We start from the raw sequence: 24,106 nt of genomic DNA on the forward strand, positions 1-24,106 counted from the left end.
TCTACCTCTCACTATTACTGCTTGGGGAGGTTGGGAAGTGGCATTAATGATGAGTTTCATGGGCTTCTTTTCAATTAACCTTTGAACTTCATGGTGTCTTCTGCTTCTATCCTTATTTGCTTAGCTTTACAGAGAGTTACTGAGTTGCTTCAAAAGAAATAATTCAGTAACTAACTCTTTAAAATAAATACCTCCTTCTTTTTAATGAGCTGTCTGCCAGGGATCTAGGAAGTATTCGTTGTACAGTCTATTTGATTTGTGAAGCTGGAAGCCTGGTATCTTTGGCCTCTGCTGTCTCTGTATGAATGCAAGAGGTAACTCCCCTAGGATTGCTGCTGTCTGTCCTGTATGTGAGGCCAGAATCGGTAAATTTGCAAAGGTTCAGGAAACAAGAACTGTCCAAAAGCAGCTTTTTCTTGTTTAAGTTAAAGGGTGCAACATAGGACCCTAAGAATAACTGTTGACGGTGGTAAGATCTTCATTTATTGTCATTTTACACTTCTAACCCTTCACATATAATGTATAAATTTTTTATAATTTGTTAAAATCTATTGAAATGAAACCCAGGCCTGGCTTTACCTTTCTGAAGTGTTCTCTCTTCTCTATTCAGACCAAAAAGCAGCCGTGGTATAACAGCACACTAGCTTCACGACGCAAGCGGCTCACAGCTCATTTTGAGGACCTTGAGCAGTGTTATTTTTCCACCAGGATGACACGTGTCTCAGGTGAGTTCCTCTTGTGTGGTGTTCAGCTTCTGACATCAGTTACTTCTTACAGTGCTTAGTCCTCAGAAAAGACTGGCTTTTGAGAGAGTAGCTTTCACTTCTTCCCTGCGTGGGAATGCTGCTGTACATATTTATGTGTGTTACTCAGATCATCCTGTTTTGCCTTTCATGACCAATCTTTGAGGTTGCTAAATTTAGAAAACTTAATCCTGTCACTTCGGAGGGGTGCATGTATTGCTTTGTAATCCTGTACTGTGAAGGGCATAACCCACAGTAAACAATTTCACTGATGCTTGTTCTGAAGATGCAAATGTTTGAAAGCAGTGGTTGGGTTGTCTTTCTACTAGATGTGGTATAAACACAGTAGTTAAAAACATCGCTATTGAAATACTACAGAGGCATATACATAAATTGATAAATTCTCCTGTATTTAGCATGCAATAGGACACTTGGAGGTTATCCTTTATGTTGTCTAGATTGAGTCTTGGTTAACAAATGGCTTGGAGTATAGAAGCTGAGTGTGCAGCAGCATTGTCCCATGGGGCACACCTTAAATCTAAGGCTTGTTCTGTAGAATTAGAAGCTGTTTTCACAATTGCCTAGATTGCCTCATTCATAATTGAGTAACAGTGTGACAGCAGCTAGAATAATTGTTACCTAGTGGATGGATGGTTCTTAATTAGATGACAAGATTCTCTTAAGAAATGAACGGGTCAAATGAATGTCTTGAGGGAGAGGAGGGTTGCTCTGTGGCCCCTCTGGGGAAGCAACCAGCTTTGGGGGAAAAAAGTTTCGGGCAATGGGCTGTGGCAGGCAAGAGATTTGCAGCAGCAAACTGCAGCTCATACAAAGAGTGACAGGCTGCAGCAAGGAGCAGAGAGCAGCCAGCCCTCAGAGGATGGGAGAAACCTCCTAGGGACAAGAGGGAGCCAGGCAGAGCTTGCTTCAGCAGAGTATCTTTACTTGTAGCCTTGGGAGGCAAGGACCAACCTCCCAGGACACAGGTCAGCAAGAGAGCTGGGGTAGAAACCCCTGCTTTTTTTTTCTCCATGAATTTAGTTTGTTTTATTCACTTTAAAATAGATAAATAAAAATGAGGCTTGGTTATTATTTCTTTTTAATTTAAAAAAGAATAAATTTGCTTTAAGTTTAAAGGCTGCGGTGTGTTTTAGTGGAGCTCACTCTTAGATATGTCTACATCTTCTACCTACTTCAGGGCAGTGACTGACTCGGGTCTTATCATGCACAGCAAAATAATTTTAGTAAGGAATGCAGCACGATTAGAGGGTGCTTTAGTAGCTGGAAGATTGGAGAAGCCAGTTGTATGTGACCAGCCAGTTTCCTCTGAAGTGCTAGCAAGTGCTTTTCAGAATTCAGTACTTCACAGATAACACTGAAATGTTTTCATGTGGTGCTAACTTGGTGATGCAGAACTGTGTTTATGTTAAAATAATACTTATTAACCAAGGATAACAAATGGGGCTCTTCCCAGCATTCCCTTCTAGAAGACATCGTTCTTCATAATTGGAACTATAAATATGAATGTAGTGAAACTATTTTTTTATTCATATGTCAGCCGCACCAAAAGCGGAGGATTTGCAAGTGCAGTTTTTTCCTAAATAAGGGATAACCTGTGATACTTCATTAAATTTTCTTTTAAGTCATTCCTGCTTTTTGACAGATTCTAAATAGGATTTGATGTGGATTTAAAGCTTTTTGCAAGAGGTGCCTATGACTGTTCTAGTAGGGAGTGGAGACATAATATAACTGTAATTATGAAATGGCCTTGCGCTTTGACGGAAAAAATATCTTGAGAAATAACATTTGGTTTTCCAGGCACAGATAGGAGGACTGTGTGCTTGATCTCTAAATGAGGGAAATCGAAGAGCAGCAGCTACTTGTTCCTATCAAAGTGTAGAAGTAGGAAACAGTCTTTGAAAAAAACTGACTGATGTTTACATGCTTCTTAAGCTGTTTCCTGTAGTGGTCAGGTGCTGATGATTTTAATTTGGAGCAGTACTGCATTCATTGTGCCCCTTTTGATCCATCTGACATGGGCAATGTATATGCTAGTACTCTTAAACATGCTAATTACTAGCCTTCACTGTTCCTTTATATGATCAAACATTAAATAGCATATAAGGGACACTTCAAAATGCCTTACAAGTGTAGAGCAAGATAATAATTTCTGATGACAAGGAATTACCAGAGTGCAGAAAGTGATTATTCTGTTTTCCCACAAGAAATCACAGCTGTATTTTGGTTTTATAGATCAACCTTTTCATTTTTTCACCCCAGTATTTCCAAAGCTGTCTAATAAGTGGGGCTTTGTCATTTCCTTATGCTGCTGTTAAGGAAACAGATAAGGATAACTTAACTAGTGGGTGGAATTTGATCTCAGCTGTGTGAGCGAGTCGTGTATAGCTTCTTTGCTGCTGCAGTCGATGCTGTGGTTTAACAGGAGGCAAGGTGTGCAGTAATGGAATTTGCAGACTGGACTACCTGTAAACCAAGGTGCTGTGTGTTAGTGCTGTGAGAGCAGCCATAGCTGTAGTTCCCTTACGTTGCACTGGCGCAAAAAGACAAAGCGAACGTGGGAGTGTTAGAGGAGGAAAGGGAGAATTGCTGCAAATTCTGGGGGTTGTTACAAAGCCTGAAGGCTCTATGTAATGTTTGACTGCAGATGCGTGATCGTGTTAGGAAGGTTGGCTTGCCCATGCAGCATCACCATGAGTTAGGAATTTTTTCTTATTTAGGAAATACTAAATTTTAAAATGTTTTACATAAAATTCTGTTCATACCGAGACTTTCAGCTATCTACACTGCAATTTAGTTTTAACTTTTGTAGTAAACTGTTCCATTTTCCCACAGAATATTTATCATCATTATTCAAGCTGGCTCAATTTCACCTTGTCTGCTGAAGGTCATAATTTTCACAAAACTTATAGTACAGGGAGTCTTCTGGTTTCACGCTTGTCTTCCTTCTCCAGCCCTGAAACAGCTCTCCCTCAGCTCTGTTGCTTTTGGAGTAACAAGACAAATGTTTTTTACTAAAAGCATTTTCAATCTAATTGACACCAACTGTAGGCATATTGTAACTGAAGTATGGGGAAAGGAACATACTTTCACCTCCATAGAAAACTAGACATGTTTTTCATAGGGCATTTTGATATGCTTCAAGGTTTTCTGTTAATAATCTATATGGCCTATGGGCTCTGAATTTGAATAAAATAAATGAGCTTATCTACCAGGAAAGCTATATTTGTGATCTCTAGACAGATTCTCAGCACAGTAAGTTCACCCGGTGTTGCAGTAGAAAGACTTAATTTGTGCTCTGAAAAAACATACTGCCTTTAGGGAATGCTAGAGGGGAGAGAACCTGTTCTTGACCAAGAATCCTCCCCAGATAATAAGTAGAGGTAGTGTCACATGAAGATACAGATCTTGATTTTTGTTTGCTGTTGAGTTTATTTATCATCTTACTGTGTTTCTGTCCTCCCCAATGCTGCTGCCTCTCTCTAGATGACAGCAGAACCACAAGCCAGCTGGATGAGTTTCAGGAGTGTCTATCCAAGTTCACACGCTACAATTCTGTCCGACCCTTGGCAACGCTGTCTTACGCTAGTGACCTCTACAATGGCTCCAGCATAGTATCCAGGTAAGACACATCGTGGCTCTGACAGAGCATCTCATGCTGATACAGGCTGCTGAGGCTGAGTTAATAACCTGTATTAAACAAGTTATGGTCTGTATATGTATAACACTTTGCAGTCACTCCCCCGAAATAGTTTCGTGAATGTGTGATTATCATTGATCTGTGAAGGCACTCAAGTACCACAGTAGTACCTTTTTATTCCTGTTGGTGTTGATCAAGAATGAATGCAGAACGTTGAGGTGCCAGTGAGTATCTGGATCTGTTCTGATAAAGCACAAAGCCTGTTGTAGGCTCGGTTCTCTTCATGCTAGTATAGTGCATTGTAAGTGGTACAGTTCTGGCATTTTAAGAAACATCCATCTTGCTTGGTGTTGATAGCTTTAAGAATCTGTGGTGGTTTTAAATATTGTTGGTGGATCCAGTTGTAATGGTAAATATTAAATAGCTGAGTTGGTTTTAGCTGCGATTGCTTGGAACTCTTGAGTGTTGGAAGCTCTGTTTACAGTGCTAAACACTAGTGAGGGGGTGGTTGTAGTAAAGCCAACTCAACAGCTCTCTTCTTGCCAACAGCAACTCTATATCCTCTGCTGTGTGGGGTGGTCATGTCCTGTGCACTGCTGCTGAAGCTCATCTGAGCCTCCCATGGACTAGTTTGGACACTTAAGCTGGTGAAATGCTATTGACTATCTTCTAACTGAATTAGTTTCTTCTAGTTTAGCTCCATGAATCAGCTCCCTTAGGGATCAGGCTTAAGAGAGCACATAGGGTAGGGAGAGGCTGGGACCTGCCAGCAGCCCTAACCTTAAACTGGTTTCAGCAGCTGTGGAGGCATACCCTGGGGGATTTAATTAGTCTGTGGTAGCTTGTTTTGGAGCTGGTGGTGGTGGGAAAAAAATGATGCAACTATGTTCGTTGGGAAATCTTTTCTGCATGGTATACATGCAGGACCCATTAGCTTCTTACAGGCACATTTCACAAATTCAAATGTATTTGTTAACAGCAGCCTTTTGAAGGAGGAAAGTAGTATCTCTAGATCTCCTGCTCCCCATGTATAAAATAAAGTGGCCATACCTGAGGTCTTGGAAGAAACATGACGGTGACATAATGAATGGAACTTGGGGTTTCTGTGTCTTGATCTAATGCCTTACAAAGGGGCCATTTGGACAGTGACAGAACAGCTTGAATGTTTGTTGAAAGACCCAGAGAAATTTGTGCCATGTGAAGAAATGGAGGCATGTGTAGCACAGAATACTTTTTTTTTTAAAGCAGCATTGATTCCTTAACTACTGCAATATGTAGCAGGAATGTATAATGTCCGACTTAGCCACAGAGGTCAGAACACAGTAATCACTGATCTGACGTATATTTAACCTGCACTGATTGGGTTCACACTAGCTGCAATGAAATGCAGATGGGAATCTCGCTGCAACGTAGACAAACTTCCTCAGCTACCAACTTCAGCACGGATTTGATTTTGCTCCTTTGCCCTTTCTTCTCCTTGACATTCTGCAAGAGCAGCATTTTTGTGGTATTTGGTTAGAAAATGCTGGAAGGGCAGTAAATCTTGCTCCTGTTTTGAAGGCATTATAACTCTTGGGTGAAATATGTTTGAAAAGTATGCGTGTTACTGTTGTTAAAATGAAGATACTGTGGGGCCTCCTTCCAAGCCAATGCTAGAATTGGTAGTTAAATGCATTTAACTGAAAAATAACTTGGCTTCCAACTCAATGTTCATGCTTTTTATTTATCAAAGCATTTAAGAAATTTTTAGGGTTTTTAGTATGTGAGCTGAATAAGACTGTTGACATCTGAGCATGTCCTTAAGTGCTTTGGTAAAGCAGGGCTGCTGAATGTGCTGCTGCAGTAACTCTTGTTAGCTTCTGGCTATCCAAACCATTCCTTTAAAGTTTGAATTTGTTAACCAAGAGTTTACATGTAATACGTGTTGGCCAACACAATTCTGTTGTTCACCATTGTTCTTCATCCAAATTAATAGACTCAAGTTCAGAGAGTGTCTGTGAAGCTAAATGAGGTGTGTGTCTCAGTGATGGCAGCTTAAGATAATAGAGCAGCTGTTAGGTACCCACGGATGGGACAAATTAATTATTGGGGTGCTTTAAAAAGCTTTTTAACTAAGTGAAATGCTGCGAAAAGTTTTATTATCTGGCCGACTGCGCTGACTTCTGAAAGTGTTCCTGGGCATGGTGTAGGAAACACTGGTGAAATGACAAAAAGTAAGTCTTGCTGCTTAGCTGTTGCTGTTGAGACAAATGCATTTAAATACAAAGGAAATATAAGGTTAATAAGTTAGGAATCCTCAAATTTTTTTAAAAAGTATTTTAAAGAGATATTTTAAGTATATTTAAGAATAAAAGTAGAATTGACCAGAAGTTAAACTTCCTTCTACTTAATATAGTTGGTTTTTAAAAAAATAAACTGCTGTTACAGACAGAATATAAGGGTGTGTTTGGTTTGCATTGCCTTAACCCTACATGAAATTCACTCGCTGGACTCCAAAAGCTCTGCTGGCTTAAATAAAGAGGGTTTTAAGATGTATTAGCTTTATGTTTGCAAAGGAAGAAGATAGAAATATGTTCCTTATCTGCAAAACCTTGATGTTTATTTAGAAGGGAAATAAAACAGAGTTTATGGTAACAGGTTGACAATTATAATTGAAGACTGTATATAAACAGGCTGAAAAAACCTGAAACTGAGCAGCAGTAGTATTTTCCGGAGCACCTTGCCACAAGCATATTTATGAATGTCTGGACTTCTTGAGGACTAATAAAAGACCATAAACAACACTATGTAGGTTGTATTACTATAAAAATTCTGGTGCAGTATTGGGAAAGCTACAGTCTTTTGGGATGAAGGGACAAGCCAATGCCCTGCTCTCCAGCCTCAGGTTTCCCCAGCCTGGCAGCGAGCTTTCCTGAGGGACCCGTGCTGAGCCTTGCTGGGCTGGCGGCTCTGCGGTGGCCGTGCAGCATCCGCACGGTGGCAGCCGTCGGTTGCGGTGCTGGCAGCGTGGGGCTGCAGGCAGGAGCTGGGCAGGGGGTGGAGGACCGATGCAGTGCTGGTACCTAAGCTGTGCATCTTCCATCACAGCCTGATGGCCTTATTTAGAAAGGTGCACGCAATGCGATCGTAAGCCCAGTGAGGGAGAGCTTTCTTATCTTGCTTAGAAACATGCTCACAAGCAAAATTTACAACCCTCGGCTCTTTTTTCCCTTATTTGCTTCAAGAAAAACAGATTAACAGAGAAGGGTGTTCAGTGAAAAGGCTTTGCAATTGTTAGTCGCTCAGTTTTGCTTTAACATTCGAAGGACTTTCAGCATGCTTGCAATGTGAATGTATATGTACCTTAATATACTAAATGTTTTTTTTTAATACAGTCAGTTCTCTTAAGTACAAAGTATTTACATAGTTTTCACAAGTATACTAAGTTTAGTTAGAATTGGGCCAAGGAATAAATTTTCCATTTATTATGCCCCCAGACAGAGCAGTTGTCAGAGCTTAACTTTTTCTTCTCTCCACTTGCTGTGGCAGTAAATAGTAAAGGCTTTCTTTTAAAGATGAGTCTGTAAACTGCAGCGTTAGCATTACAATGATTTATGTAGAAAATTGCTTTAGCACTGTCAGAGGCCTTCAGAGAATAATGTGGCAGTCTTTCATATTTAAAAAAAAAAAAAAATCCAAGAAACAGACTACGGCAAGATGTCTGTCTGAAACTTGGTTATCACAAAGCTGGTTCTCCCTGCCGGGTGGTTCCCAGGTCTGCTGGAAACATAAGTACATCTCTCCCAGAGGCCCTGAGGTTTGGGGGCAAATGGTGTGGGTTTTTGCCATCTGCTCAGACTTCAAATTCTTCTAGGTTAAGTTACCATTTCTCTGAAAGGTCTTGAAATGACATCCGAAGGGTTTTGGTTAGCCAAGACTAACTATATTTATCTAAAGGCATAGTGATTTAGAGAGAGGGAAAGAAACAACTTGGTCTTTGACTGCTGAAACCTTACTCAACTCATCTGTGAAACCTTGAGACAGTGTTCAAAAAAACTGGATCTTACCTTTGGGGTCCATTATTTTTTTTTTTATTGCTTGCTTATTATTCCATTGCCTTTTAAGTGAAGAACAAGATATGAAGAGGTTTCTCTTAGTATTCAAACAGTACAATTAAGTTGGTTTCAAGAGTGTATTTTTGTTTCTATTGACTCTTTCAGTAATGTGACCTGAAATCCTTTCTTCAAAGGTGAGCTTAAAAGAAAAATCATCTATTAGGAGTATGTTTTCCATGTATTCATTGAACCATTCTATTTTTTTGTTCCCCTTCTTACTTTGGACCGCAATTACTTTTGTGTATAAATTCTCACATCCAGACTTTAACAAGGTACCTTTTAGTTCTGTGTCCACCATAACAAGCCCCTTTTTTCCTTTTTTTTTTTCCTTTTTTTTTTTCCTTTCTTTTTTTAATGCCCTGGGCTGGCTAGGATTAGATGAGCCATTTTACTAAGTTTGTGACTAGCAATGCTTCTGTCTTGGTGGTAAAGATAAATGAAAGAAATGTAAGTGGGTTTATCCCTCACAGGATTATATTTTAGAGCACAGTAGATGCTCTTCCTTGAGAAGATGAGAAATGAGGATGGCTGAATTTTTCTTACAGTCTGTTAAATCGATCATTTTTTAAATGGACTTTTATGTACAAGTGGCAGCTGAAAACTGTGGATGGATCAGTCTTATTTGGACTGTTCCCACAACTGGAAGGAAGAGAGAAATACTTGGATAAAGAGACTTGAACTGCAGAGTGGCTAAGGAAACTTGAGGTGTAATACCCTGAACGCTTGAAGTGTGATACCCTGAATACCTGGAGTTTATGCCACTCCTGTAGTTCTCTTATCTTCATCTGAGGTTTTGGCCTATAAAGCAGAGGTTGTCTGGGGCTGAAATGGGATTTTGTTTAATTAAAGCAGAGCAAAGTACAAAGCCTTTTCCTTACTTTCTCTTCTTTTTTTTCTGGAGTGCAGAACTGATACATTTCCTAGTACATAATTGTGGTCTGGATCCGTTGAGCAGAAGCTAAATGTGACTTGTAACCAGCAGAAGGGTTATACAGATGTCAGTTCAGATCTCTGAATTCAGAGTTCAGAGACGCTCTCAACTCTAACATAGCCCTTCAAGTCCCCAGGATGGGCTGCTAGTACCAAAAGGGACTCTGAAACATGCTCTGGAAGAGCATGTCTGCTTGTATCTCTAGTCTTGACCAGAAAAATAAACCTTCTGGTGACTGCGGTGACACTGCGAAGAGAAGTCTGTTCTTCTGTCAACATAGGGTTTCACTTTTAGGGGTAAAACTTAAATAATTTGAAATTGGGAAGTTAATGAATGGAAGTTGCATGGCCACCAGTGGGACCTCATTTTTTTTCCTAGTAATTTCAGATTATTTGGTAGTAGGGAGATCTTTTTCCCATTAAGTTCTCTTAGTACTTCAAACCTGTCTCCATCTGCAGATAATTAGATGAGGTTTTTTTAGTTTGATTTAAACTTTGTGAATTTTTATAAATGGTCTGTGAAAAGTATTGAACAGTCTTTTGATGAATTTGGGAATCTGCTTTTTAAACCAAATGTATTAAACAATGATTGCTTTTTCTGTTTTTTCTTTTTTGTTTTATATCTTGAAGAAACTTTGTGCAGTTTACGTAATGATTCTATGATAAGCAGTTTCCATTTCTTGGCCAATACTGTGTAGTGGTCATTGGCTGCAGCATGGGGCAGTCCGGCATTGGAGCTGGCTTCCCCAAAAGGTTGTGCAAGCTCCATCCTTAGAGGTATTCAAGATCTGGCTGGAGAAGGCTCTGAACAACCTGGTCTGACCAAAGAGCTGCCCCTGCTCTGAGCAGGATCTTGGAATAGAGACCTCCAGGTCTTGGGGACTGTACTTTTGTGATAAAGGTATGCAGTCAACTTGTTGGAAACTTGAGGTTCTGTCCCTAGCTTTCTGCTGAGCGAGCATCTTCCTCTGGCCTGAGGATTTGCCACATCTAGTGCACTTCCTACATAATTTGGGATCCCCGACTTAAAAATGGGGGTTAATCTAAACAGGATTGTATTTATTAGAATGAGACTGGGCTTTTCTGAAGAGAAGCTTCATAGAAGTGCAGAAATTAAGGGTGCTGTATTGTCAAGAATGTCTTCTGAGAGATTAATATTTAGGATAGGAGGATGGTACCACGTGGAAGTTGCATTGCGTCATTGCATCCACTCCTTGATTGATCAGGACAAAAATCTTTTCTGGGAGGCTGCAGGTAGCAGCCATCATCAGGCAGTAGTGCTGTGTCTTGGCCTCAGGAACTGGGCTTGCAAGCCATGAAAGCTGTGGTTTCACAGCATCTTATACACAGAACTTCCATGCCGACAGTGTTGGTAAAAGGCAAAGATGGATTTCCCTTAATTCCCTCCCAATTTTATAGCTTGCTTTCAACATTCAGTGTTGAAACAGTGAATTTTTGTGTCTGCTTGAAGAAACAAGCCTGTTATTAATAGAACACGAATTTCTGTAGCTTATTACAGTGTTCTTTTAATTCTGTGGCCATATTTGTTGGAAATGCCTGAATTTGCTAGGAGGTCTTTATCTGAAAAGCATTAGCATGCCTTTGGATTTTTTGTTTGTTCCTTCCTTGCAAACTAGAAGAGTTAGTGTGTTGAATAGTAGGTAGTTGAAAAAAAAAAAAAATTAAGGTGGTGTGTTAGGTATGCAAAGAGGTATGGTGTGGGCTTAAACAATTCTGAGGAAAAAAAACCTTATGAGCAGCTCAGCTTGGAGAAGAGGCTTGAGCTAATGATTATTAATATTGTCTGTATTAATAAATATAGACTTTATATATAGACAGATGTATTGGTTATATGCTGCATAGGTGTTTTGTAGAATAAGTTATGAAGTGACATTTATGTTCTTACAGGATTATATACAAGTGTGTGTATTCATTTGTGCAAATGAAGGTAGAAGTCAGATCAAGTTTCTCTATATGACATTGTGTGAAATTAAGGGTATTTATAAGTACCTTTAATTTTTCCAAAGAGTAGTTTAAGGAGAGCATACAAAATACTGACCAAAAGAGATTCAAAATGCCATCAAAGCAATCTCCTAAAAGAGATTTGGCAGTTGGGTGAGAAATGCTTCAAATGGTGTTTTAACCTCATTCTATCATCACTAGGCAGCAGGACCACTGGAGTTAGTTGCCCCAGCCTATTCTTTGGCTCCTTGAGACGGCTCATCTGTGGCGTATGGACTTGATATTTGTGAAGGCTGGTGCCCTGACTCGTGGTGCCTGTTGGATTGAGCTGAGCTGTCTAAAGAGGTTACTGTCTCCAGCTGTCCCTCCTGATGCTGTGCTGCAGGGTGTTGGCAGAATAGCTGATGGCAGTGTTGGGTGAATTTGGAGGCTTGGGTTAATAATATAGCAGGGTGTGTACTGGGGCACTGGGCTGGCTGGTGATTTGTTCAGAGAAATGGGACCTCTGGCAATGTGGTCAGCTGGAGGCAGTAATGTCTTCAGCTGCTGCAGCTAAATCATGGAGGAAATCATTGGAGCCTATGGATGGACTGTGGTGTTTACAGTCCCAGTATTGATGGAGGTTTCCTGTGCTGAGCTCTTTCAGATATTTGTTCCTCGGCCTGTTCAGCTCTGTCTGCAGCTGCTGTGATCAATTTTGAAGAAACAAAATCCTTGTTGGTGTAGTAATAAATGTGGTGGCTTGAAAACAAGCTTGCAAGCTTTTGGATGGCCTTATATTTAGAAGGCAGTTAAGCATCTATCACAACCGATTTAGTTCCTTCCTACTTAATGGCATAATCCTGATAAGACAGTACTGCTGTGCTAACAACCTTACAACTTGTTGTGGAGCAGGGTTTCCTCCCTCAAACCTGCTCCTTACACAGCTTGGGCAGAGGCTGCCACCTTCCTTTCTGGAAATGTTTCCCAAGCTTGAATGTAGAAAGAGGTCAGCTGAGTATGTTGGGAGACTTAAAACCTCTTCTACCTTAGTATTTTGTAATGTTGAGGCTCTGTTCCTGCTACTGTCAGAGCTATTCGTAACCTACTGTGTATCAGCCCAGCTGGGAGAAATGGCAGATCCTGGTTTTCAAACATAGATAGGTTACCTAAAATATTACAGCAGGCAGACTGATAATTTGGCCTGAATTTTAAATAGTGTCGTAAGAAACATTCTGCATTTAACTGTTGGCATTTTTAGTTAACATTTCCCTACTCTAGCTTATTTAAAATAGTGTTTGTGGAAAAACTGAATCTAATCTTCATTAACTTGCATAGTAGGTGTTTGCAATAGCTTTGGCTCATTGTACTTCTGTATATCTGGCATATAAACCCTGAGACTGTTGTCGTCGTCATCTCTTCAGCATGCAGAAGAGCATCGCTTAGCAGTAAAGTGGCTTTTATCAATATGCTTTTATGTCCAGTTACTTGCAAAATTCAGTAGTTCCCTATAGGTTTTCTCATCATTAGTGCTAATTAAGCCAGGTTCCCCTGAATATGTGTATGAAAAAAAACCAACGCAGTAGAACAGGATGTCTCTAGCTATGGAGTCTTACAGACAAGGCTGGAAGTCTGCTATGGCTTCCTGGGAGATTTTGGGTTGTATTTAGAGGAGATGAGGTCCAGGGTCACTTCCCCTTGCTTCCCCCCCAAACTAGAGGGGATCCTGGTTCTGAAAGTTGAGCTGTTGCAAGAAGCATAATTAATCTCTTGTAGCATGGTATATTCTCTCATTGGGTTTAAAAAAAGAATGACTCTGTTTTATCTAGTGATGACAGAGCATCTCTGGTGGTTTTGATTTCAGAGCTGTGAGATGGAACTAAGCCCACCAAACCTTGATTCAGATTTAATATTATCCTTCAAACAAGCTCTTTATGGAATGAGAATATCACTAAGTGGTCTCTGTTAGACCTGATGGCATTTCATTGCACTTAAAAGGATTTTTGTCAGGATGAAGTGGGCCTGGAACTAGGTCTAATGACATTTACTTTGTCAACGTGGTACCGTTTTATGCCTTTCTTCAAACGGAGCAAAATAAAACTCCAGGCTGCTGTGGCTGCAAGAAGGAAGCTAAAAGTGTGACTGCAGCATGACTGGAGCAATAATGTCTTACCAAGGGAGCCCGGAGCTGAGGACTGTCCTTCTGTGCAGTGCAGGCTTTGATGAACTGTTATAATGCCCTTCCCTGTCTGTTTCTCAGCTGGGGGGGGCGGGAACGGGGATGGGACACAGAGCTGACTTTCTAATGTTGTCTTTTTATGCCTCAAATAGAGATTTGCTTAGGGGGAGCATGTTCCCATCAGATGTCTGAAGCCTGGAAGAGGTGTGATGGCAGGGGAGGGTACCCAAGGTACATTCAACAGCATCTGGAGCTGCTGAACCTGGAGCTGGCATATCCCAAACAACTCCAAGGAATGGGATCAAACTGAAATAGCTTGGGGTCCTCTGTCCCATGGTTTTCATTAGACTTCCATTAGACTTGAATCTGATCCATTGCGAGGCCATAATTATAGTAGCCAAGACAACTTTACCTTGATTAGAGGACAAATATGGCAATTTTCTGGTAACCTGGAGGTCACAGCTAACCCAAATTAATGTGATTCTTAAGGATGAAGGCATTTGCTCTCTAACAGGGTGCATTTAAGTGGACTCTTGTTTATACAATTAATTTATCTATTCATATAGCAGTCTATAGAATTGAAGCATTTTTCTTTAAGTGGTCCTTCCTGAGTAGAGGTGCAATAACCTGTCTGGGATTGTGGTATGCTTGCTTAGTTTATATTTTAGAAAGCATTTAGCAATACAGGGGTTTGAATCAGGGAATATATTCAACCAGCAGTGGGCTATCCTTGTCTCTGTGGCACAGGTTAAGGACTTCAGAGTAGCAGCAGTGACCTGATGTAGGTGGTGCTTTGGAGTATGAAGTAACTAATGCAACCGTTGCTTTACTTTAAAAAAACAAAAAACAAACAACAACAACAAAAAAACCCCAACATCTTTAATTTCAGCCACTCACAGCTTTAGCAAAAATGTCTTTTGATACTGAAACTTCATATGCTTTGTCTCAGTAGCCTTTGTTTTTATATGTGATAAAATGTAGCCTTTGAGCTGATGAGCACAAAATCTCAGTGCTGTAATACCAGCTTCCCATGCCTGAATGCTTTGTTTTTAAAAACTTACAAATTAGTATGCTTAGTGCATGCTTAGTGACACTAATTACCGTGCCTTAAAATATCAGTCTGCTGTAAAAACACTCTCAGGTATGTGATATTAATACCAATTTCTGTATTGGTCCCAGGTGCTGAACAGTCTGCAGTGGTGCTTATGGTGTTGGATTGTAACCTAAATTTCTAATCTTTGACTTCGATGCCTCAAAATGAGTGTTGGAAATAGGCAACCAGGATATAAGATGGTGGGACTTGAGATTGTTAGACGTGACAGGATATCCCTCAGAGGCTAGGGAGTGGAAGCATGAAGTGAGGAAGACTTTAAGGAAATGTAAGTGAAGAGCAAAAGCTGCTGTTATTTCTCCTTCCTTCCACCAATTAAGTCCCCCAAAACTGAAAACAATATATCCAATATATTGCAATTAAATATGGGGCCAGAGCAAGATAGGAGTTGGGGTTAGAGACAGAAATAGAAACAGCACCATATTAGTTAGAAGTAGAACTGAAAGGTTTTTGGTATATTCAGGGAGAAAAAAACCCAAATATATATATATTCCCATGAAAGGGACTGAGTCATCTACTTTTGTGGAAATGGCAACTCCTACAGTCACAGATCTTGTTACCAAGTCACAGCTGAGGCATTTATGATTATAGTAGCAATTGTAGAGTATGTGTATGGAAAGGGGAGAGGAACAGTTGACTGCAGACCTTTAATTGTAACTAGTGATGCAGTTAAAGGCAAATGCAGTTAGGTGCAACCCTCCACATTTTCCTGATTTGAAGGATTAGATCCAGAACATAGCCCAGCGAGTTTCTGTGAGAAATGGGTAAGTGCCCCTCCAGTCTGACCCCTGGGGTGTTTCAAACTGCAATTTCAAGTACAGTGTGAACTGCCCCAGGGGTCGGTTTGGAGGGCACCAAGCCCCATGCTGTCCCTGCAGAAGACCATAGAGCATGCCAGCCTGGTCACTGCCTGTAGGGTTGTCTTCTTGCAGCCTCACAGCATCCACAACCACTACATCAGGGATGCTAAAGGGTATATCCATATTTATTTCTGTTACTATCTGGTATGGACCAGTTGTTTATGGATTACTGTTGTAAAGTTCACTCTGCCACCATCATGTCTTGCAGGAGTAAGTACCTGTAGAGTGTGTGTGGTTTTTAAGTGTGACTGGGAGGGAGGGGAACCCTCGTCTGTCCCAAATCAATCTTCTGGTGAGTGCCTCCTACTTCTAGTGTGGAGTGACTTGTTGAACACCAGTCTTGCTGTTGCCTTTTTCATAACCCTTATGGTAAGGCAGCTGCTCCATTCCTTTAATCAATTTGATTGCCCATCTGTACGCGTTCTCTAACTCCAGTGCATCTTCCTGGGGTGTGGAGAACAACTGCACGTGCTATCAGGGTGTGAATGTAGCAAGGCTTTATGCAATGGCAGAGCTGGTAAATACTCATGATTTACTGTTTCCCCACTGGTGTACCCTCAACACCAAGCCAGGCTTCCAGACATGTTTCAGAAGCAATTTATTTCATAATTCCATTTGTTAGCTACGAGTGCTCTCCAAGGTTGTAGGTTTTAGCCTTAAAGCAATTGATTTATAATCTCACACATTGAGAATAAAGATAAGCAGCAGAGCAACCCAAACCCTTGAGAATGTGTTTATTTTCTAGCAGCTCTTAGTGGTATTTCCATAGGACACTGGTCATTAACTTCTTAGGAAAAAGAAAACAGTGACTTGGGGACTGGAGATGTCTCTCTTCTATTTTCCCTAGGAAAAAAACAATTAATTCCTTTCAATTTGATTTTATAAGTAAATTGTGTTGCACACTTATAAATCTTTCTCAAATATCCATGAGTTTTTGTGTCCCCAAAAGATTCCTTATAAAAATTCAGCTAGTCTTTGTTGGTCAGAAATGTAGAGTTTAAAAGTAGGTTAAAAAAAAAAAAGGAGCAATTGCTAATTGTTTCTAACGTGCACATCTTTGAGGACCAAGGACCACTGCTAGTCCAAAAGGGAACTTCACTGGATGTTCAGATGATCTAAAATATGGCTTACCTCCAGTGCTTCCTTAAAAAAATGAAAATTATGTCTGAACTAGTCTCCCATCTCTAGAGGAGGTTGCTTCATGCTAGGACTGAGGTGGGTTTGTAACACACAGACAGTTGGTGCTCCATCTGCCCTCTGAGATGGTGAAAATGTTCATTGTCAGTCCTATGTTAAGTCTACTTAAAATAGTGCTACCAAAACACATTGCTCTTATTTTAGCAGGATGTTAATAGCCAGTGCATGCACATTTTGTGTTGCTTTGGCTTGCTGGTGGCTCTGTGCCTCTCACCACATGTGAAGTGGATGCTGTTGTCTAGCTGGTTTATCTCTTGACTCGATGGCCTTTTTGATAAAAAGGATAAAGTATTTCCTATTATTCTATTGCATGTTATCATTGTGCTAATGACTAATTTACTTTGTAGAAATGTATCACCTGCAAACCGGAATGTTGTTGCTCTTCAGAGCTGGCCCTGTTGTGTCTTTTGACAAAATAAAACTAAGTTCTCTTGCAAATTTTCATATAGATAAGCTTATGCATAAGCAAGTGGTTACATTGAAACAAAGACTTCAAGCAGTAAGTGACAGGAATACCATTGAGCTAGTTAAATGCAAATAAGCCTTGCTTAATACTAAATATATTTAGAAGACTTGTAGGAAAAAGCATGAAAATAACTGTTGCTATGCAAGTGAGCTGTTTGTCCTAATCCTGATTAGTCCAGGGGGAAGCAGAGCTTTGCAAATATTAGAAATAGTTTTATATGAGAAATAATCCACTTGATTACGTACTTAGCCACTTGATTAGGTACTTAGATAGTTCATATTTTTCTTTGTATATTGCTTACTAATAGCCAGCTGGCAGAAAGTGAGAACACTTGCTGCACCATCTATGGATGATGGAGACCGAGGTGCAAGTGTGTGTTAGGCTTGCTGTGTTGGGTTTGTGCCTCCCTCACAGCAAATGAACATCTGTGCAGGTGGTGGTTTATTTCTGCATCTGTTTTCTCCCTGCAGTGTCTTCGATGCTGTTTGAAGGTCACAGGTCTGACAATTTCATTGGTTGATGCTTTTTATTAATTTTTTTTAATGGTGTGTTAACTTTTAGAGACATATTGAAGTACTCATTTGTTATGTCTACAGCATGTCTCTATTTTAAAAAAGAAAAAATTAATGCTAGAGAAGCAAACCCACCCCAGGTGAGAGAGGTTCTATTCTGTTCTAATAACTTGGCTTTTTACCAGACATTGTAATACATTATTTTTTTTTCTTCAGCAGCAGGAGGCTAAGGGTATAAATTGAATCCAAGTAGATGAATCGCTGCCATCAGTTTAGTCGCGCTTTACCTGAATCCACAGGGCAGTGAGCATGAGCTGAGACAGCAGTTCAATTAAGATTGTGGTACAAGTAAATCCATTGTATTGTTATAGAGGCTTTCGATTATACAATTCTTCCATAGAATAGGGTGAGTTGACAAGACAAGACAGGCCTGAATGGTGCTTTCGTCCTGTTTGTATAAAAAATTATTAGACTAGGGTAGATTTGGGGCTAGGGGAGAGCAGTCTGGCTGCTTAGATAACTACTTTCCCTTTCCCTTTTTATTGAAATAGATGCATGCTTGCTTGCTTTATTCCCCAGCAGTAAGCACGTTCCTCTTCTTTGCCTTTTGGAGGCTTGCAATTTTGCAGGCTTGACCCGAGTAGCTCATTTCTTCTCTAGCAAGCAAGCAGTCGTGAGTGGGACCATCTCCTGCCACTGCTTCGGAGAAGTTTAGGTGCCTGCCTTAAAAGGCCAAGTTGCAAGCTGTTTCACTGAATTATTTTATACCGTCAGACTGCATATCAACAATCCTTTCTCTCCATAGTTTAAAAATAACTTGATGATATTTCCTTTACAAGGATTTAAACTCTGTGGGCATTTAAATTTATCTTCTCTTGAAAGCATTGCAGAGAGGTAGAAAACTCTAGCTGTTATAGCTATGGGGGCAGCCTAAAGAGCCCTCTCTCTTCTTGTAATTGGTTTAATGCTTTCTAATTCTAGAAAGGTGCCTTAAATACCCTTGCTGTCAGGATTTTTCAAGCTATGTGAATGTGAAACCTGATCAGTGTAAACTTGGTTTTCTCTGCTGCAATTCAGAATTTCCTGCCTGGTTCACAAGTGCTGTGGCTTTAAAAAAAAAATCATGATAGGGACAGCAGAGGTTGAAATGAATTACTGAGTGGAAGAACCCCAGAAGAGACCTCTCAAAGTGGTAGACTGCATGCTTAGTCAAGAGATTTGAGGAGATCTGGTTACTGACCATACCAACCTGGAGACTTGGGGCAAATGCTATCCCCAAACCCTTTCTGGGAGGAGTAGCAAACTTTTTGTCTTGCTGAGGCTGATACTTCTGAAAGGAGGTAGGTGTATGTGCACATCCACCCTGCCTGCAGTGACATGGGCTGCAGGCAGGCAGGAGCTCCTTCTAGGGAGCAGGTTTATTTCCCTGGCTACTAGGTGTCTAATAAATTTCTCTTGAGCCCTTTTGAGCTGGAAAGGTAGCAATGACATTAGCTGTTTCTAACCTGCTGCCTGCCTTTCTCTCGGATGTATTTCATGTACAACCTCAGGCTTTTTTCATTTGCAGCTTAACTTTGTTATAAGGTGACTGCTTTTACTTCCAACTTCATTGATATCTATTACAAACTTGCCCTGCAGTTCAAGAAAGAAGGTGCCTTGGTTTCCACGAGCAACTCTATGTGGAAGTCAGTGTGCATGGTTTTTACAGTACTGATATATGTTTTGATCCTCTGTTGTTACTCAGGGAATTTAGAAGGCTTTTTTCCACAAATACTGGTTTGCTCTGCATTAACACTTAAAGTTCACCAAGCTGCTGTATATAGGAGCTAAGGGATGCAGCAGTGCAACTGAGAGAAATCACTGGGCAGTCATCCCATCACATGTTGATTGTAGAGCATACAGCTGAACATTAAGCATGTTTCCAGGGTGAGCTGTCAGCTTTGACATTTGGGTACCGCGCGGTATAGATAGTGTAGCTGAACTGGAAAACCTCTAGAGCGTCTGAACCAAGATCCTGGCTGTGGGAGGGAGATTGTGCTACCACAAAAAGTCTGTTCCAGTAAATGGAGATGTGGGTGTGTTTGTAGGGGATTAGAAAATGGTGCCTGAGAGCAAGAACTCCACGCTGTTGGCATGTGTACCACACCTGACCAAGGTGTTCTGGATGGGGTGTTTGCTAACTGCAAATTGTGATTCTCAGCTCTGCCATACTGAGGCATTTAGGTGTAAAATACCCTGCTGGTAAGTACATGTGTTGTGTTACACAGTTCTCAACCTATGCTTTTGTTCCTCAGTATTGAGTTCGACAGAGACTGTGACTACTTTGCCATCGCTGGAGTGACAAAGAAGATTAAAGTCTATGAGTATGGTACAGTCATTCAGGACGCGGTGGATATTCACTACCCCGAGAATGAAATGACTTGTAATTCCAAAATCAGGTAGGTGTTGACTTTGCATTTGAACTCAGAGGTCCTCTTCCATTTGCTTGTTTATGTGCAGTAACTGTTTTGCTTTTCTTTATCCATTGTGGTAATGGAAGGGGAAAGGAGGAAAGCAGGAGCGGATGGAGAGCTTGCTTTGAACTCCTGGTGGGACTGGGTGGCACAAGCACTGTTACTTGTGTATGCTGGGCTCATCCAAGGTAATAGCAGGCCCACATATCTGGAGGAGAAAGGGACATAGGGTAGTGACCTGCTTCTGTTCCTTGCAACTGCTGTTGGATACCTATGCAGTTAAAAGGAGAATAAATGCGGAGTAGTAGATATGCTCCAGGTAAAGTCTTGGCTTGTCTCATGGTAACTTCTGTGCCCAGTTCTTCATAATAGCCACAGATTCCTTCATGTTCTCTTCTCTTCATCGACCAGATCCTTACCGTTCTGCTGAGAGGCTGCTAGTCCTCAGGAAATGTGCCTCATTTGCACCTTCTGCCTATGAATTTATGTCTGCCTGAAGTACTGTTCTGCTGGGCCTCATAATATCAAGCTATTGGGAAAAGACATTGCTTGATTTTTGCTTCTGTGCTGCTATTGTTACTGTCAACCTTTTTTTTTTTTTTATCTTTTTAGATGACTTAAACCAAAGAAATATAGAGCATCATGTCAGAACTTCAATTGAAAGAATTCAGCTAACATAACTTAAAAATCCTAATTCAAAAATTCTGTTAAAGTTCAAAAGTAAACAATACAGGCAAACCAATTCAGTATTATAATACAAGTCTCCAGCATCTCTGTTGAACTCATTTGTTTTTATTTGGTACTCTACATTTTAAAAACGGTAGAGCACCTACAAAACTAAGTAATAAACTTATATAACAGTCCAGCTTCCCCAAAAACAAAACACGCAACAAGCTTAATGTTTGCAAGCCTACTTTATAGCATAAAAGTCACACTTAGTTTTGTAGCTGACATGTTTCTTAAGATAGATCAGTCACTCCTGTATCACTCAGGCTGATTATTCTTGGGAATTGTCACACTATTTTATGAAGGAAAAGATGTAAATGCAACTGACCCTGGGACTGACTTTTAAGATGGGTAAAAACAGTCTGAGAGGGATTTGTATTGATAAGCCATACTGATTATAGAGCTTGTGTTTTACTGGACTTGTGAAATGTTCAGTGTTTTTGCCTGAGTCATAGTAGAGTTCGCACCATTCAGCTTCATTATTCTGGAGAGAAGAGCAGAATAATAGGAGAACCACCTAGCAGTCAATTAATACCTTTTGCCTTAATTAGAAGGGGAAAAGAAATGTATGTTTGGTATTTCTTGGTCTGCCTGAGACAACTTCCAAACTTGCTACTTCAAATTTGACAGGGAGCTACCCTGGTGATCCTGCTAGGCATTAGGAAGTTGTTTGTTCTCCCTCCTCTGGCAGCCGCCAGTGAGGAGAGCCACGTTAGCACCTTCAGTGGTGTTACTCTTGTCAGCTTTGTGCTCCAGACAGCATACTGCTTGCATTCAAGATTTCTTCTGTTTCTCAAATTTCATGCATATATACATTATATATATGTGACGATGCTAAATGCATTGTCCTCTGCCACTCTGTGCCTCAGCAGAGGTGGACAGGGTCCTTTTGTTTCTTTGCCCTGGTTTCTCTCAATCCTCCAAAGAAATGCCTCCCCCCCTGCCCCAGCTGGCACCTCCACATTATATCAGCCTTCCTTTGGTATGTAGGTGCTTTTGGTTTTGACAAATAAAGTTAGGCTGTCAGTCAAATGCATCCTTGCTATATCCATTAGCTGTGCTGCCAGTCACTGGTGCTGGGGCTCGAGCAGCATAATAACTTGCTATTCTGAAGCAGCATAGCCTGAGGGAGAAGTTATATATGAAGGCTGTAATTTCATTATGGAATATTGCAGTATGCTGAAACTGTGCCTGTATTATAATAAAAAAAATCTAAACAAGTGGAACCTGCTTTTTGTAAAAAGCCTTGGCTTAAAGCTGTTGATCTTAATTTGGATGGAGGTGCAGCTTCTTTCAGAGGCTTATTCTACCTGCTAGTGCCCTTTCTGATATCGAAGACAGAGGTATTTCTTCTGTGGCACATGGGTAGTACCTCTCTTCCCAGCAGAGATGCAGGGGTCTGTGTGCAGATGGGATTTGGTGACATGTCTCTTCTGCTGAAGCTGGCGCGTGACACTGGCGTGGCTCGTAACGTCCCTTCCATCCTCGCACGGCACCAGCGCTGTCTGTCCGCAGGCGCTTTGGCTTTCCAAAGACACGTCATGGGAAGCTCACCCTAAATTGATCCTGGTTAACCTTGTTCAGAGTGATGATGCTGGAACATAAATCATTAGCGGTTATGTTGGTGACTCAGCTTTTGGAGGAGCAGCAGCTCTGACAGGCTTTTATAAAAGCAGACAGGTGACAGCATTTGCAAGGACTTGTGTCTGGCCAAGAGCAAGTCTGCTGGCCTGGAGCAGCTGCGGGAAGGGAAGCCCTTGCCTGGGATGGGGCTGGCACCAGCCCAGCCCTGCTCTGCCGTGTGCCAGCTGGGCGCCTGCTGAAAGGTTGAGCTTCATGCCAGCAGTAACTGATTGTAGGCTTTTCTGGAGCAGAGCCCTGGTACCAGCTGTAGCTGAGTTTTTCTTCCTCTTTGCCACCCCCCTTTTTTTACACCCACCTGCTTCTTAAATACATTCTTTTTTCATCATCTGCTGAGCTTTCTCATCCCTATTTTTAAGAATGGAGAGGAAGTCAGTGTGTCGGGTTTCTGGTAAATGTGCATCGCATCCCCCGGGAATGACAGTGGCATAAGCTTCCAGGAAAAACACAAGATGACACACAAATCCTCATAAAAATCCCATTTACGGATTCATAGTTTCAGTACAAGAAACAAATCCTGGCATTGTGTAGTAGCTATAAACAGCACCCTGTGAGCTAATTATGACTTGCTGTGTCCCTAGCTACGGGCAGAAAATAATATGCAGCTCCCCCCATGCAGGAGGAGATGGGAAAGGACGAGAAGAGGATGAACGGCTAGCAGTGAGCCACAGCTCTTCTCTGATTTATTCAAGAGGCAGATTTGTTGTTTTGCCATAGGTTGCAGGGGGAGAAAAATAAGGAGATCTAGCATTCAGGTAAAAGAAATGGGCTTTAGGCCTCGTTAATCTACAATAGGTGATGTGCAAGTGTGGTTAGGTAAACGTGCTTTTGAAACCTATGTTTAGTATTCTGCATGCTTGCCACTGTGTGTTTGCAGCATCTGTACTTCAGTGATAGATGTTACCACAAACCTCCAAAATCAGCTGCATCTGTTTAGTCAACTGCAGTAAAAGCAAAGCATCAGTAGGCTTTTCTTTAGGAGGCTGGTAGTATTTTATTGTTTTCATTTTTCGGTGTCAATAAATCAAATTTGTGATTGCTCTCTCCTAATAGCAGTTCATGGGTATATTGCTGTCAGTTTTTAAAATGGCAGTCAGTTCTCACTATTAAGTTTAAATTAAGCAAGAACTTGCCATATGGTGTTTTTCATTGTAGAGTCTTTGCTATTTAGAGAGGTATGAGCTCTCTTTATGCTGAAAAACCTCATGAGTGGTTGTGTTGGGTGCCCATATTTCCAATGCAGAAAACATTTGACGCTAAACAGGTTATAAGGAAATAGACCTTCCACTTTCATTAATTCCAGTTTTCAGAGTAACTGCTTCACTTTACAGTAAGATGTTTTTCTTTAAAAGTATTTGTCTTAGACCCTACTAGAGGTTTTCTCTGGATTGATTAGAAAAAAGTTGGTGGGTTTTTTTTTTTAAAAACATTCATAATGGTAATGTAATTTTGTATGTCTCTGCAGTACTCGGTTAGCATTGTTATTCACGTGGATGTTCCTTGCAGTAATAGATCACTCCCTTAAAAACACTTCAGTCCTAAAACTACTGGGCATTGTTTGACTCATGGTAATATACTGGATCTGAAGCACTTGG

General features: G+C 40.8%; 1 protein-coding gene across 10 annotated transcripts in view; it reads left to right on the forward strand.

Annotated features, from left to right (window-relative positions):
• COP1 (COP1 E3 ubiquitin ligase) overlaps positions 1-24,106 on the forward strand; it is a 132,131-nt gene that overhangs the window by 37,793 nt on the left and 70,232 nt on the right. For all 10 annotated transcript variants that reach the window (XR_015698749.1, XR_015698746.1, XR_015698748.1 and 7 more), the window contains exons 10-12: positions 611-725; positions 4,248-4,383; positions 19,986-20,129. Coding sequence is in view for 2 of the 10 variants with exons in the window: in XM_087731541.1 (XP_087587667.1) it covers positions 611-725; positions 4,248-4,383; positions 19,986-20,129 (395 nt within the window). In the remaining 8 variants the exon portion in view is untranslated. The remainder of the gene's footprint in view (positions 1-610; positions 726-4,247; positions 4,384-19,985; positions 20,130-24,106) is intronic.

Source organism: Nipponia nippon, unplaced genomic scaffold (genome assembly GCF_047370975.1).
Source record: "Nipponia nippon isolate SJK-2023a ecotype South Korea unplaced genomic scaffold, ASM4737097v1 scaffold_5, whole genome shotgun sequence".
NCBI classification, from domain to species: domain Eukaryota; kingdom Metazoa; phylum Chordata; class Aves; order Pelecaniformes; family Threskiornithidae; genus Nipponia; species Nipponia nippon.